At 42.5% G+C, this 16,191-nt stretch overlaps 1 protein-coding gene across 4 annotated transcripts in view; it reads right to left on the reverse strand.

The window, feature by feature from the left end:
• The window catches only part of LOC118125622 (mediator of RNA polymerase II transcription subunit 13-like), a 75,471-nt gene that overhangs the window by 26,693 nt on the left and 32,587 nt on the right, over nucleotides 1-16,191 (reverse strand). For all 4 annotated transcript variants that reach the window (XM_035184401.2, XM_035184400.2, XM_035184398.2 and 1 more), the window contains exon 3: nucleotides 2,181-2,265. In XM_035184401.2, coding sequence (XP_035040292.2) covers nucleotides 2,181-2,265 — 85 coding nt within the window. The remainder of the gene's footprint in view (nucleotides 1-2,180; nucleotides 2,266-16,191) is intronic.

Here is a 16,191-nt window from a genome sequence, read left to right on the forward strand (position 1 = left end):
GATGCGTTTAAAGGTAGATTTAATTTGCCTGCCCTAAAGGGCTGTGCGCCCCACACACACACACGCTTTTCTTGTTTCTTTAATTAGATCAAAATTTGATCACATCAAACAGTTCAATCATTGTGCTCCCTATTTGGCGATTCCTCCAGCTGTGCGCTTCCTCACATCATTTCTGCCTCCTTTCACAGACAAGACTCAGCGGTCAACGCCCTCGTCTCTGTGTGCAGGTGCCAGAGAATTCCCCGCTAGATCCTCTGACCCCGGTCAAGGAATTACAAAATGATTTTATGGCCTCCTCTCCACTCAGCCAGACTCCAGCCAGCTATCCGACGCTCTCAGCCTCCAGCTCTCCCATCTTTGGTACGTTCTTATCACAGTATCGTTTCCTTTTCTAAACCACGGCTGCTCACTTCACACATGATCTCTCTCTCTCTCTCTCTCTCTCTCTCGTTGAAACTTTTACTTTTATCATGAGATTTACAAAGAATTTGTCTCAGGCGAGAGGTGGAGCAGCCGAGTGCAGCAGACAGTCGCGGTGAATCCAGCGGGGGGATCCCCTACTGTGTTCACACATCTAGTTCTCCTTGATTTCCACAGACATTATACTAGGAGGCCAGGCAGAGAAAGTCCGCAGAAACTGCAGAGCGTCTCATTCTTACAGTTGCGTTCACTCATGCACCTCCTCCAGAGAATATACCTAGGGACTGCGGAGTTCAGTGCATGTCCGGAAATCAGACCCACAGTAAAGTACCTAAAAGCTCCACTATGCAGCAATTGCTACACACACCAATAAACATTCACATCAGCTTTACTTGTCATTAGCATCTACAGCGATTCTGAACAATGATAAGAAAAATACAAGCGGCCTGACACAGAGGTCAGTTTCCCCTGTATCCTATGACAGAGGAAGTGGAAGTGATCCCCGCTGTGTTGAAATAGTGAGTTATAAAAGGAGTTAGCTTCAAGGTAATAGGAAGGTTAATTCAACCTGCCCCCTATGATGATCACTGATGCTTAACTTAATAGAGAGCAAATATGTGCTGCTTCATTTAACAGATGGCTCTGAGTCAGAAAGGAGAGCTTTGGGTACTTGAGCAAGTGATTCAGTGCTCAGGTTATAATTTCATTAAGGTGAAGCTTCTGGAAGGAACTGCAGCTGCCTATCAATTAGACCTTAAGTTGTTTTGTTTGCTGAATCAAGTGTTTGTATCAAGTATCTTTCTTGTGCATTTTTTTTATAGGAGAAAGATTATATTTAACGTTTTGAGGACGGTTAAATGTTCGAGAGTTATTTTTATTATACTGTAGTAAACCACGTTAATACAGTATTCTGGTTAATGCATGTGGGGACGTTTTAACTGAAGTCTGTCTTATCTGCTAAACTTTCTAATCACGATCTACACGCTGTAAATACAACAGAGCCCATATGTCAGCTGATGTATATATTTAAAACCTGCATGACAAATAAATGTAATTGAGGTTTGATATTTCACAGTTTAACCATGAACTAAATTTATAAATAGCTAATATTAAAAATATTTTTTTTCCGGTGAAATGTAAATATTAATGCACATCCTTTTTTCATTCTGGCAGATGCAGATACCAATATATCTGTGAAAGGCTTATGTTGTTGTAATTATTACTATTATTATTATTTTTGCATTATTGGTGTACAATGTTATAACAATGTGTTCACGTTATTATGACATTCAAACACATCAAGGTATAATGTGAAACATTATATGTCCAACGCTCTAAAGGTAGCATCATTTCTCAGTGACCAGCTAAAGTGGAAAATATCAGAAAATATCTTGTTATAAGGTGAAAAATATCTTGTTACAATAATTGTTTGACCTTATGCCATAATACTGTTGCATTTCACTTGTTCTGTCATTGCAGGTGTAGAAGCATAAAGTAGCCCAACATGAAAAGAACCTTAAAAAAACGTACTTCACAACCTGACTTAAGTCAATGTATTCTGTTACATTTCCAGTTAAACTGTGGAAAACCTAAAAAATGCCTCTGCATTATATTCCTCATTAAAAATGTATGACATTACAATGTGACTGTTCCTGTTATGTAACATGTTTTCATATTCTGAGTATGTCATTCACGTCCTGACTGCAGTCTCCTCACTGTGCGGCTAATGAAGTGCCTGTGGAAAACGATGATGGTTTTACCTTTCCAGCAGGTTGTGAATGGCCTTGAACAGGAGAGTCCTGCACTCGTAGGACAGTCCGCACTCCCACAGTCCCTCCTCGGCCACTGAAACACAGGCGGAAAAAAACGCAACCATCAAATTATGAATCCTAATATGTTATTTAAAATAAGAATTAAGTGACAGGCAAACATCTACATTCACTTGCCTGAAGGTAATAAACAGCACATAATTCAGCAGCATGTGTTTATAGCTCACTCGGTAAAAACATGTGCTGATGAGAAAACCTGCACATCACATCAGATATTACCCTTGAAGTATTGTGTTCACGTGTGTGTGTGTTTGTGTGCGTGCTTCATGCCTGTGTGTGTGTGTGTGTGTGTGTGTGTGTGTGTGTGTGTGCGCGCGCAGAGGATGCCTGGCTGTACAGCTGTCAGGTTGGCTGCCGCGACAGCCCAGTCAAACCCCATGCAGTTGTCAAGCCCAGTTAGCAGGAGAATGAAAGTGTGCCTGTATCCGTGCAGGCTGACACACATGCTTGCGTGCTCAGGTCCGTACATGCAAACAGAGTTTTAGATCAACTGTTTTTTTTGGTTCGTGTTTGAAATCTAAGAAATCAGCAGCACTTTGGCTCGAGCCTCTGACGCACCAGCAGCCAGTTCACATGTGTGTCAAACAACTCTCCTCATTTCTTTTACCCTGCAACCTTATACCACGACACCAACCCCCCCTGTCGCCCTTCTCCCAAAAAGCAGGAACACACACACGTGCGCTCAGACACACGTGCACACACACACACACACACACACAGCAGCCAGTTAACAGTGTTTCTCTTTGTTCTTTGCCATATACCTGCAGGGCTGCTGGAAGAACTGGATGATTGTGGGTGGGTGTTTGCTTATAGGGTGGTGGCAAACAAACCAAGCATCACAGAAATACACAAGAAAAAGAATGAGAGGCAGTGGCAGATCGCCTGGGGGATGGGTGGCACATGAGGTTCTCCCTTTCCTCCTCCTTCTCTTATTTCTCTTTCCTGATTTTCTTTTCTCTCCTTTTTCTGCCTGTGTATTCCTTTCTCCTCCTTGGTTGCTTTGTTGATATTTCCCTCCTGTTTTTTTTTTCTTCTTCCTCTTCATACCACAGTGAATGAAATTTCCTTACTCGCCAGAATTACCCTGTAACCATGGAAACGCTGGCGGTGAGAACATGGCGCCCTGGCATTCAATTTCAACACTGGTCCCTCCCGCCCCTCACCCTCCTCCTTCTCCTCCTTCCTCTGTTCTATTGCTTCCAACGCCCCTCCACCACCACCACCGACGCCACCCGCCCCTCATTTACTCCTGCTTCAGGGCTCAGACAGGAAGCTCGCTCGAGCCAGCTCCTCTACAGAGGGGAGAGATAGAGCAGGCACCATGAGCAGAATGCCAAGTCTCCAGCAAATCCAGCTCATTAGCTCTAGCCGTCGCTGTACCTCTCTCACTCTCTCCTGCTCTTAAAAATCCCCCCAAACTTTTCTCCTTTCTCCCCAACTCTGCCATTCCTCCGCCACTCATCTTCATTTACTCTCGTCATGACCAGCTCCCACAGCAGGCGCCTGGCCCCCACCACTCAGAAACTGTGTCACCCACTCCGCAAACCTCACGTCCTCCCAGCGCCTCCATCCAAAAGTTGACAAAACGGAACCGCACGCCCCCTGATAAAGACGTTAAGAAAAAAAACCTCCACTTCTGATCTCCTAATTCCTGCATTTGATCTTTTTAGAGCCCCTGAAAGAGGAAGAGTAACATGTTTCACACATCCTAACAGCGGCAGCAGCACAAACATGCATGCTGGAAACATGCAATCCACATTAGATGCTCCTGTTTATACTGTAGTTGTCAGAGAGCCAGCTCACTGCACCATATCAACCCGAGGTGTGACAAATCACTTTTGCAGGCAAACAAGGTCGAGCATCCACACGAGCACACATACATTATAAATACAGGAAAAGGAGTGTGAAATACACTATGATCTGATATATTAAAAACTGGGATGTAAGAGGCATGTACTTGGAGGAAACACCATGAAACTGTCATTTCACCGACAGTCAGTCAGCGACCAACACGATTTGAGTTTTTACTGGCTGTTAATCAGAGGAGGAACACAGATGGCCCAGGGGAGAAGCGTGCTGCAGACACTAAATGCACAGCTAAGTGCAATAGGGCTTTAAAGCATCGCGATCCATCATTCATCACAGCCTGAGCTACAGGGAACTGCATCGTGCCTGAAAGACTTTAAAAGAAGTGCATGTAGTCAACCTCGCTCTCAATTAGATTAAACTGAAGGCTCATCATTTCTGTGTGTTTTTACTGAGAACCACTGATAAACAGCCAGACATATTTCTTTTAAGAAGATGCAGAAACATTCAAAAGTTGTTTACATCACGATTTTCTGTCCCACATAAACACAAATGTAATGTTTGATTCCAATGAAAGAAAAATGGATTAAGCTCCAGATTATGCAAGTTACATTTTTTTTATTATATTGATTTATTATTAATTAGTCTGTAGAATGTTTTAAAAACCGTTTATAAAGGTATTTATCATCTCTCCATGTGAATCTTCTATTAAAAACAAAGATATTTAATTTACCATTGATTGCAAATCATCCTATTTGAAAAGCAGATTTTATTTGGTATGTTATTTGTCTAAAAACACAATCAAACAACAATGTCACTCAGACAGTGAATACCTCCACCAAGGGCTCACTGTGAAACCACAATTAAATTAATTAGATCCGAATATTTATTTGGATGTGCACAAATTTCACACACTCATAAATATCATGCCTGAGTTTTTTCAGCATGATATATTAATCATTCTTAAAAAAAAAAAAAAATCAATGAAAATGTTATTAAACGCCCTATCTTGCAATGTTAAAGAAGGTGGAGAAAAAAATCCTACATCCCACAAGAATAAATGGGTTCTTTCTCGGGTCATGTACCGCCCTCCTACAAATACATGTTGCAATCATTTTTTTATAATAATTTTTGTTAAATCCAAATGGTCAAACAAAAATGTACAGATGTGCATGAGTGCAGTGTATTTGTGCTTGTGGCGTGTGCATGGATTTTTTTCCCTCACTGTCAGAGAAAGATCAGGGATTAAAATTCTCAGCATCATGACAAAACAACCCGTGTACTTATGCGTTCATGTTCATTTATGCAGTGTGTGTGAGAAGTGGTCTCCAAAGTGCCCCGGTGCACATGCAACCCCTGTGCCCGACTTTGCATGCGTCTGCCTGCGTACTGTACGTGCGTGCGGTTGTGTGTGTGTGTGTGTGTGTGCACAGTGAGGTAACGTCCTGACAAATTCATGTTTATTCCACACAACCTTCCCCCATCCCCGTCCCCGTGCCACAATGCTCTTAACTGCAGCGCCACCCCAAACACAAACAGGCAGTGATGGAACTGGGTCGCCTCCACCACTCCTCTCTCTGCAGCTTCCACCTCTCCTTCCCGTCCTCTGTATCCAAACCCCGTCTCTCCATCTCTAGCTGCCTGTTTCTCTCTGTCTCTCATCTTCTCATCCGTCTCTCAGCACCTCTCCCGCCTCTTTCCTTCCCCCCCCTCCAACTGTGCCGGTCTCGCACCGCTAGGGGGAGTGACCACTCACAACTACAATACTGTGCTAACAAACACAAAGATGGTATTGATCTGAGAGGGAGAGGAGGCGGGAGTTGAGGTGTGACAACACTCTGTCTCACGCACGATGACACTTCTCCACACATTTCCTTCCTTCCTTCCTTCCTTCCTTCCTTCCCTTCTCCCCCTCTCTCTCTCTCTACCTCTGTCTCTCTCTCATTTGTTCATTTGTCCTGGATCAATAGCACCAGCAGACTTGGCGTCCAGTGGTGTCTCTGGATTGTGCCGGCTAGGGACTCTCACTGGGCAGTTTGTGTGCATGTAACATTGTGTGTATGTGATTTCACACAAAACCCCAGCGCCACTTTACTAATTAGCTGCCCTGCTGCATGTCTGAGCAGAGGTGGGTCTCTGCTGTGTGTGTGTGTGTGTGTGTGTGTGTGTGTGTGTGTGTGTGTAAACATAACTTACTATCTGTGCTTTTCCAATAAGAGAGAATGATTACAAGGCTGCGCAAATGGACAGAAAGTGAAAGAGAAATAAAGGGACACGAGAAAAGAGGAACAATATTGACGATGGTGATGATGCGTCTCTATTGTTTATTGTGTGTCTGTGGATGTGAGAGTTAGTGGCAACATTTATTGTGATAATCATCAGAACATCATCTTGATATCAAAACACTCAAATTCATCCATGTGAGTTCAAGATTTTAGAGCCTTTTCATAATCAAACAGTAATTAATTATTAAAATTTAAGCTCTAACATTTGTTTATTTTGTTGACTTTTACATTTAGAACTACTGTAAATCTGTAAACAATAAAAAAATCTTCAGAAACATGATCATGTGGGGTAAGACAACTAAATAAGAACTGGGGCGAGGGCACTTGATCCTTCCTCAGCACAGACAACGTGACCATCCATGTGTATAATGTCAGGTATGTGCTCTGAAGAGAAACTACCCATGTAAATGACACGTCTATAATCGTGTTAGTGTCATGCTAAGCTCTCATTGCGTTTTAAACGGCGCCACCTGTCGTGACGTGAGCGTTAGCGACTCGTGAAGGCGCCGAGATGCTGAACGAGATCTGAAGATGTCAAATGAGAAAACTGTAAAAAGCAGAGAACAGGCTGGACAGCGAGCAAAGAAAAGTGATTGTTGATACTGATATAAGAATGCGATCAAACCCTGCACAGGCTGTATATTATTTTTTGCTTTAATGCTACAATTTGAGTTTTGTTTTTAAAGTAATTAATTGATTGGCACGTTTTGACAGTTATCCACTCCCTCCTCTGTTCTTGTTTCTTGCTTCTCTACACTCAGTTGTATTTTCCAAAAACAAATGGGGGGAAATTCCCACTGAGAAAATATGTGAAGCAGTTTGCTGAAATAAGCAAGCAGGGCCAATTTCTCATTTAACACTCACACAAACATTACAATATCATAAAGTTATACCATTATTCGTGTAGAGGGAGACACACGAAGCCCAGAAGGAGCTATTTAGAAATCTTTGCGTATATAATAACAGCGGTTCATTGTCTTCGTACTGGCTGTTAATATGGCAATAATGTGCTGTGTTATAGTGGCACTGAGCAGAAGACAGGTACAGCAGAAGTTCATTCATGGAAAGAAGAGGAACAGCTTGACAGTGTGGCCCATTTACCAGTGTGGGAAGTTTTTCTAGAAGGATATTAGGAGAACTTTCCCAGGAGTTTATTATTCAGGAACTTTACTTCCATGTCCACTGGACAAACCTGCTTCCACATGAGCTCCAGTTTGAGGTGTGGCAGGTAAATATGAACATGTTAATTCATTTTTAGGTTTGTAAAACTTAAGGTTTTGAGTTTGGCTGTTGAATATTTTTTGTTCAAAAGGTCAAAGCTTTGCTATATGTTTATTTTAATTCGGTTATTTTCCCTCACTTAAAGTTTTAAGACTCTAGAAACACGCCCACTCACTCACTCACTATGAATCACACATTTTAATGGTGTATTCTCACTTGGGCGCGCTCAAATATTTCCCGAAAATTTTACCAAATTCAGGGAGATGTCCAGACTAGTCTGAAAACAGCTTTAATCTTATTTCATCACATCTGGACGACGATGCTCTGTCCACTTTCCTTCACTTTTTCAAACTTTTACTCATTTCCCACTTTCTAGCTCTTCTGCACTACCACAGATGTCTAGACGCTGTGGCCGTCCTATCTTCATAAGCCTGCACTTAATGAAGATGCCTCATGTTGGTGGGGACTTGCTCCGCTGCCTGCTCTATAATCCAATCACATTCCTAAAATGGGATTAGAGTCAATGGCTAATGAAGCTGAAAACAGCAACCTGCAGTGAGAGCGAGACAAAATTCAGCAGATGTCGCTCTATAAGAGACTGAGATGCTCAGAGACACCTTCAGGGGAGGACCCTGACCTGTGCTCCATGCAGCCGATGGGTTACGTCATAGCACAGTCGATCCAGTTCGGGACTTTTCCGATGTTTCAGCCAGTCATTGTTGACTCAATCCAAACTAACATCTCAGATTGTTATCTTGTGAAGCAAGGTTTAATCTCTCAGTGATTGCTACTATAACAGAATACGGACGCTTCCAGCATCTGTGTTGAAAAAGAAGCTTGTTTGACATCAGACGTACATTTCCATGGAATTTAGAAGCATTCTCCGTCCATCAGTCTCGCTATTTCTCAAAAGATTAAAAGATAATACAGGCTTTTGTGTACACCTGTCACATTTGTTCAGCTTTGTCAATTTGTCCTGATCACAGACACACGAGTATCTTATATAACTGCGGAGAGTTTTGTGCTCTGTAACAGCAGCTAATTCTTTGCTTGAGCCCACTCTCTCTGGCTTAAGAGGAAGACTGTGGAGCGAGAGCAGAAAGAAAATCTGAGCACCATTTTGTCTGTGTGCTACATCGAGGAAAGGAGCCGCTCTGCAGACCCAGGTGGTCTGTTATTGCTCCTGTGTTTTTCTTCTTTTTTTTTTCTGGTTTGAGTCACAAGAGCATCAAGCTGGCAGGCGGGAAAGAATAACTTCACACTCAAGAGCAATTTACAGGACCAGGCGAGGTCAATTAAACAGCTTGCACTGATGGTAAAAGGAGGACATGGCAATCCGATCCAGTGTTTTGTGAATGCGTATGATTTCCAGTGTATGCTGGATTAAACATACAGAGGTTATACTTGTTGGAACACAATGCATGACATGTAACAGGTTCTGATTTCAGCCTGAAAATTTTAATTTTGCACCAAAACAAAGACAAGGACACACTTTCTCACCTTATCTCTATCTACTCTTCAGATCATTACCCGTGTCCATGTCGCCCTCATGTTCTCGAGTGACGTGATCTCCCAAAACTTTCATGGACACCCCTTAACTCATCATATCAGTGTCTGTCGCGCTTCTAGTCACAATTTTAAAAATTCAGACAGCAGTGAACCGGCACCTCTGCTGGCTTTTGAACAGGAAAATACTTTTTCGGTACATGTCAGGTTAGATTTACAACTTCTGGTTAAATCCACGAATTCTGGCAGTGTGCTTTTCAAATTCTTGCAGTTTCTCTTGCTGTCCCTCTGCACCGCTTATCCTTTTAAGAGTCACAGCGGGCTGAAGCCATTCCTACAGCTGGCATTGAGCAAGAGGCACGGTACACCCTGGACAGGTCGCCAACGTATCGCAGGGCTCAAACATACACAAATGCAAACAACACACAGAAAGGCCCCGGCCAAGCTGGGATTCGAACCAGAAACCTTGTTGCTGTTCTGTGCCCATTAGCCATATAGTCTAACAAACATACACTGAGTACATATATGTAATGTCAACAAGCTGAACACACACATGGCAGGCACTGAGACCCAGGAAGCCCAGAGAGGTGGACAGAACGAGGGGCAGCAGTGACAGCGAGGAGGAGGAGGAGGAGGTGGTTCAGAGAGAGTGAAGGGATGAGGGGGAAATCTGGAATCAATTAGGTGACTGAGATGGAGTTGCTTGCATAGTTGTGGGAGTGAGTCAGACAGAGAGGCAAAAGAAGGGTGTGAGTGTTGTGCCATGAGTGTATGTATCTGGATAAACACGAGCTCACAAAAAGGCAACTGCGCCATATCCCAGCTAAGTATTGAAGAAAGTAACGGTCCACACATCTATTCTGTCCATCTCCATGTTTTTGTCCATCTTATCCCCCCCCCCCTGACAGCAGCACTCTGGAGTCGAGTTGCAGCCAGAGAAGCCCCACCTCTCCCGAGCTAAGGTCAAAGTGGAGGGTAAGAATGGCTGGCTGGCAGCGACCGAGGCCATGTCAACACAGCAGCTCTGAATAATCCCTTACACAACTTCCCCTCATTACTTCTACGCACACCGAATTCACTGCTAAATGTTTTTTTTCCCCCCCATCGCTGGCTATGACGACAGGGGAATTTGACTTACAAAAAAAACTTAGAGCTTTTAGAGCGCATGCAGAAAAAGCGGTGAAGATCTGGCTGTGCGTGCAGCTGAGGTTTGCAGAAAAAAAAATCTGAATATGCAGACATGTGCATAGAATATATCATGTCACACGTTGAAGTCACACACAGATTGTGGTTTATTCACATGGGCTCTGCTGCACAGCACGTCACACTGCTTCCAGCAATGTGAATATACTTGGAGCCTGGAGCACCTCTGCTGGCATGCAAGAGGAGGAGGAGAGGACAGAGAGTTGAAAACAAGGGAGTGCGAGTGTTACTGTGAGTGTGTCTGCTTCTGTAAAACAGCAAGAATAACAGGAGGTATGGAGAAGAGAAGCAGACGGACAGAGGGATAAAGTGACCAGGTGTTATTCTCCGAGGGCTCATTCTCTCCACGTGCAAACAGGGACTCTTTCCACAGACAAACATTTTACGCACTCCAGGGCGAGGGAATCGTCATGGCAATGTGCAGGAAATAGGGTGGAAGATAAATAATTGAACAACAAAGAGGGATGATTCCAGGCATGATGTTACACCGCCACGCAAACACGAGCGAACACCAGTCGCTCACAGCTCAGATTTTCTCATCATGTAAACGAGAAAGGAAGAACGTCAGTCCTGGCCTTTCACTTTCTGAGAGATCGAAAATGTTTTGTTGTATTTCTACAGAATATTGTTCATTTGTCTTTCATTTAATAAACAGAAATAGAAACAGAAAAGTTTCGGTTCCTGCAGTTCCTCTTCAGTGTGACGCTGCACGTGACTCCACAGAGAATGTCATTAGTAAAAGAGCATGTTGACGGTGTAATTTATGATTGACAAGATATTGATGGTATAAGTGCAGAGTCAATGTTGTGATAAAAACAGTGACTGTTACACCGGCATCGAGAGCAAAGTGCGATTATTCTCTAATATAACACACCGTAATATGTGTAGAGGTGAAGATTAGAGGCTCAGGCCGTGAGGAGGAACGTCATGGAGAGAGGAACAAAAAGAACGTTAGAGTAAAAGAGGAAAGAGATATATTAGAGATATAAACGGGCTCTGTATGATGCTGACAGTAAAACAGTGTGTAGGCCTCTCGCCAGCCCTGACAATCAAATAAAGAGCCAACTGTGCAAAGAAAAGCCAGCAACAGTATTATCCCACATTCTTATGTAATTTGACAGTCACTTAGCTCACACACACACACACACACACACACACACACACACACACACACACACACACACACACACACACACACACACACACACACACACACACACACACACACACACACACACACACACACACACACACACACACACACACACACACACACACACCTTTTGATGTTTGGCTTGCTGCGGACGAATGGATGCTAGGTGATAAGTGCCAAGTGTTTTCCCATAAGTCAGTGGGAAATAAATAAATGAATGGCACTTGGTGTCTAAACTGTTTTGCACATTTATATGAAAACACATTTTGTTATTGTGCTCTCGTGGAATCACAATTAGAATATTGGATTTCGTCGCAGAATTAAAAGTAAAATAAATAAATAGATTCATTAAAATCTGTAAGCACATATTCCGTTGTTTATTTGTGTTTCCATCGCTGATTGTGGTGAGGACGACATGTATTTATAGTTTGTGTATACAGATGTTTCTAAGTGGTGATGGTCTGCATGACGGCATAATAATCCACGTATCCTTGGGCCTTTTAATACCTGAATTTGATGCCTTTGTGCTTCATCTGAATAAAATCATGTGACCCTGGGTGGATGTTATATTGTCAGATATACTGTAAATGGGCCATAAGGGGATTCAACGAAGTGAGTGCAGGAGAGGAGAGGAGAGGAGAGGCCACCTGATTTTATATATTTCTTGCAGTAAAAGACCTTAACAAGTTTATTTCAATATACCCAAACCCTAATATTTATCTCTATAGACAGATGTGAATGTGAATATGTAGCCCGCAGGTTAACAGTCTGTGTGGAGAGATACAGAGGCGGAGCACATTGACAAAAATGCTTGGCTAGCTGCTTTTTAATCTATCTGCATTCTTAGGTAGATAGCTGATTATAGAGATGAGCCAAAATATCGTCTGGATCTAAAACACCTATTACCTAAGTATTGCTGTTTGGGTTTTGTGTGGAAAAACGTGTGGACTCGACTGAAACTGTGTACGACAAACGGAATGAGGAGTCTTGGCCCAGAATCCGCTGACTACACAAGAAGTCCCAAAATATTGGTCGTTGCCCCCAGAGGCTCAGAGACTCCTCGGCAGCTGATGGGCTCTGAAGATAGTTGTGGAGTGGAAGAGTACACACACAATGACGCGGACTGTGCAGCAGCGAGTGGGTGACGCTAACTCAAAAATGCACACACAGAAAATATCAAATTAACATCAAAAGAGAAACAGCCCTTAAACCTTCACCTCTCTATAAAAACACAGCGCCTGCTCTTTTCTTCTGACTTCCACCGCGTGTGAGTTGTTTCTCTTTCCTTCTCACCAACCGTGTCATCGACTTGACACTGAACTCTGCCCGTGCCTGCTCAGACTGAATCCACCGACTGACTCCCTTCGGGGCCACACAGCCCGCTTGCGCTCGGCTCACACCACGGCACCACATCAGGGCAGGTTATTGACGAAAAGAGACGCGTTTGACTCGTCATTCCAGCAGACGAGGCGTTTGTGAAGTGGGAGACGAGAGATCGACTGCGACTAGAGTGGCCTTTTGTCTGTCGTGTGCAGAGCCGTCTCCAGGGCACGAGGTCGGTTCAGGACCTTGATATTTGGATTCAGGTGGAGCGAAGCGATACGTCCTTTTGCAGAGTGCACCTGCAGCTGTCAAAAATAATCTGTCAGATGTCAAACAGCTAGCGGAAGCCGGACATCCATGTATCAAGTATCTGGTAGATTTCAACACAGAGAAAAAGAGAACACCTTTCTGACTATCACGTGAGAATTGAATAAATGGAAATGTTCTGAATAATGCAACTATAACACCGTGTAGGCGATTAATATTCACGGTGACGTTGTTGCACATTAAAACCAAAGAGGCTAAATTAAAATATAAGAGCATGATATCATTAATCACTGCAGCATTCGCCAGGGCGGCTGGAACTAGCCGCGTAAAAAAGGGCCCGTTTCTGTGGTGTTGACCCTCATGTTAAGCCACAGACACTTGAGCACCTCATTAGAAGTGAATGGGCCTCGAGGTGGGAGGCAGGGCGGCTATTGAGAGGCTTAGCGGGACTCCACAGGGCTTCCTAACTGCCACTAGAGGGGGAGAGGAGGGAGACGGAGAGAGAGAGAGACTGATTGACAGCGAAGCCCCCTGCAAGGATTGTGGGAGAGATGGAGCGCTCACCTCGCTGCAGGCAGCAGCAGTTCATTCATTCACAGCGGTGCCTGCATGGTGTGTCTGCTCCATTGAGAACTTAATGTAAAGAATGAGGACACATTTCTCAGTCAGGTCCTCAATAGTTTAGGAGCAATTTAAAAATAAACAGCTGAGATGTCTCACGTCACCTGTGAGGACGTGTTGAATTCAATCTTTTCAGATCAGCAACACGTTTCCAATGGGCAGCAACAGTTTGACAACAATATTCACAGCCGCGATGTTGCATGTTGTGGCCACAGTTCAAACCATTTAGTCACATTTGCGCCTGCACCACAGGGTGTTACGTTACCGTTCATTTGTTTACGGCAGCAAATTAGATAAAGTAGAACTTGATCTTCTTTTTTTTCATATTCAACCACATAAATTTTGCATGTATCGTTTTGTACATTATATGATGTATGATGTGGTTTTTACTTAAAGTGATATGGTGATGAGTTTAATATCACAGGGTAAATAAATATATCTAAATTAAAGTCAAATATCACAAGAGTAAAGTCATGATATTCCAATAATGAAATTGGAATTTTATGAGTAAAAGTCATAATATTTCAATAAAATTAAGTCGTAATTTTAGGCTCCATGTCATTTTACGGGGGGGGTATCAGAAGATTAGCCTGTCGCCTGTTGTTAAATTGAGGGATGTGGAGCATCTTGTCAAATTGAACTTTAATAAATGATTACAAAAATTACAAAATACTTGATTTGGCTCATGAGAACCACAATAAACAAACAAGTATCAGGACTTTGTGCAAGAAACTTTCTGATCTGAAGAAAGAACCTCACTGACCTCTAAGCCATTCTGTTGGATGCTGATTATTTCGTAGTATTATGACTTTTGTTCTCAGTAAATTACAACTTTATTCTTGTAATACTACGACTTTCTTCTCAATAACAACCTTATTCTCAATTTTATTTTCCTTAAATACGGCACTAATACTCAGAAAAGGGTGAAAATTCGACCAATCCAAAGAGAGAAACAATCCAGATGTGCAGTTTTTACAGGGTTGAGTGGGAATTTCTCAGAAATGATCGCTGCTGCCGGGATCTCATTATCCCAGTTTTTTTAACACTAGATTCTAGTTACTCTGTCTTTTGATCCAGAAGTGTGGTTAAACAGTATTAAAGATACAGATACGGATGAGGGCGCATATTTGTTTCACTGATATCACCAAGAAGTGATTTTCATCCCAAATGGAAGAAATCAAAAAGGGGGGAAAAATAGGAACCTAAATATTAAATATAAAACTGAATAAACAAACAGCTGTTATTGTCTTTTCAGGCCTGTGTTTAACTTCTTTCACTGCTTTAAGTGGTTCAAAATGTGACTGAGCTCATTCCTGACAGACAGCCGAGGCTAAGAGTCAACATGTGGAGGCTTTCAGTCTCCAAAAAAAACTCCAAGTAATTTTCCTAATTGCTTATTGTTTTACCTAACAGCTGTGGCCCCTATAGGAGAAATAGCAGCCATTGTGGAGGCATTGATTGAGTGGTTACTGCAACAAAATCAGCATTTCTATGCTGGTCATAAAAAACGCCAGGGGAGAAAATCAATCTGGCCGCTGAAGTCACTTGATGCAGAGGGAGAGGCCTCGAAAACTGCAGAAATCAAAGGCTGCTGGCGCGTCTTCAAAAAGGGAGGAAGGAAGGAGACAACAGCCGTATTCATCCTACTTAATCCTTGATCATTTATTTAAAAATATATTTACATCATATGGCTTCATTTTTTGATGTTAAACAAATTTAGCTTTAGTCGACGTATCATAATTCTCATGTCCTGAAGCGACATAAACCCAATGTTAGAGTCAGACTGAAATAAGATGAAGAGGAGGGCTATTTTTATATAGAGCTAACATGGGGGCTTTTTGTTCTAAAAGTATTTCATTATTGTTGAGGTTTTTGCCATGTACTTTAATTGCTGAAAGCTATTGAGAAAATATTGAACACCTAACAAATACTGCTTTGTATCATGTGACGTATGATGACACCCAGTCAGTCCAAGTCAATTTGATGCAGTTTTTCCTTCCCAGTAACGATTATCTAATACCATTACATTTATGAAAAATAACATCTTATGCAACATATTTTTACAGCTGTCTGCTACTAACCCTGAATGGAAGTGATGATTGCCATCATTGTTGTATGTCTTGGCTGAGATTAAACAACTTGAAAAACTAATACATGCAGATAATGAATGCCATTTCATTATCTAGTTTGACAATCATAACTGAAAAAAGAACACAAATACATAAATCTAGGGGAAACACAACAATTACTTCCTTTAAATAGCTGTTAATGTGCACTTCCAGCGTGAAACATTACCAAGTTGCAGATATTTTAGCTACCTCTGGCTAAACGTTACACAACTGGAAATTACTTCTGCATCGCTGCTCGTAAAACAATGCTTGCCAATGGCAGTTCAGCGCAGCTTCTGTTTTGATGCGGTGAAGAAGAAGTGACTTATAGGAAAAGAAAACCGCAGTTTTATCCGGGTGAAACTAATTTACTTATCGGACCGGGTCATAGATTTGCGCACTCACTGATGCCCAACATCGCAGACGACTGACCCAACATTTTCCGCATT

The sequence above is a fragment of the Hippoglossus stenolepis genome, chromosome 18, assembly GCF_022539355.2.
Source record: "Hippoglossus stenolepis isolate QCI-W04-F060 chromosome 18, HSTE1.2, whole genome shotgun sequence".
In the NCBI taxonomy this organism is placed as follows: Eukaryota; Metazoa; Chordata; class Actinopteri; order Pleuronectiformes; family Pleuronectidae; genus Hippoglossus; species Hippoglossus stenolepis.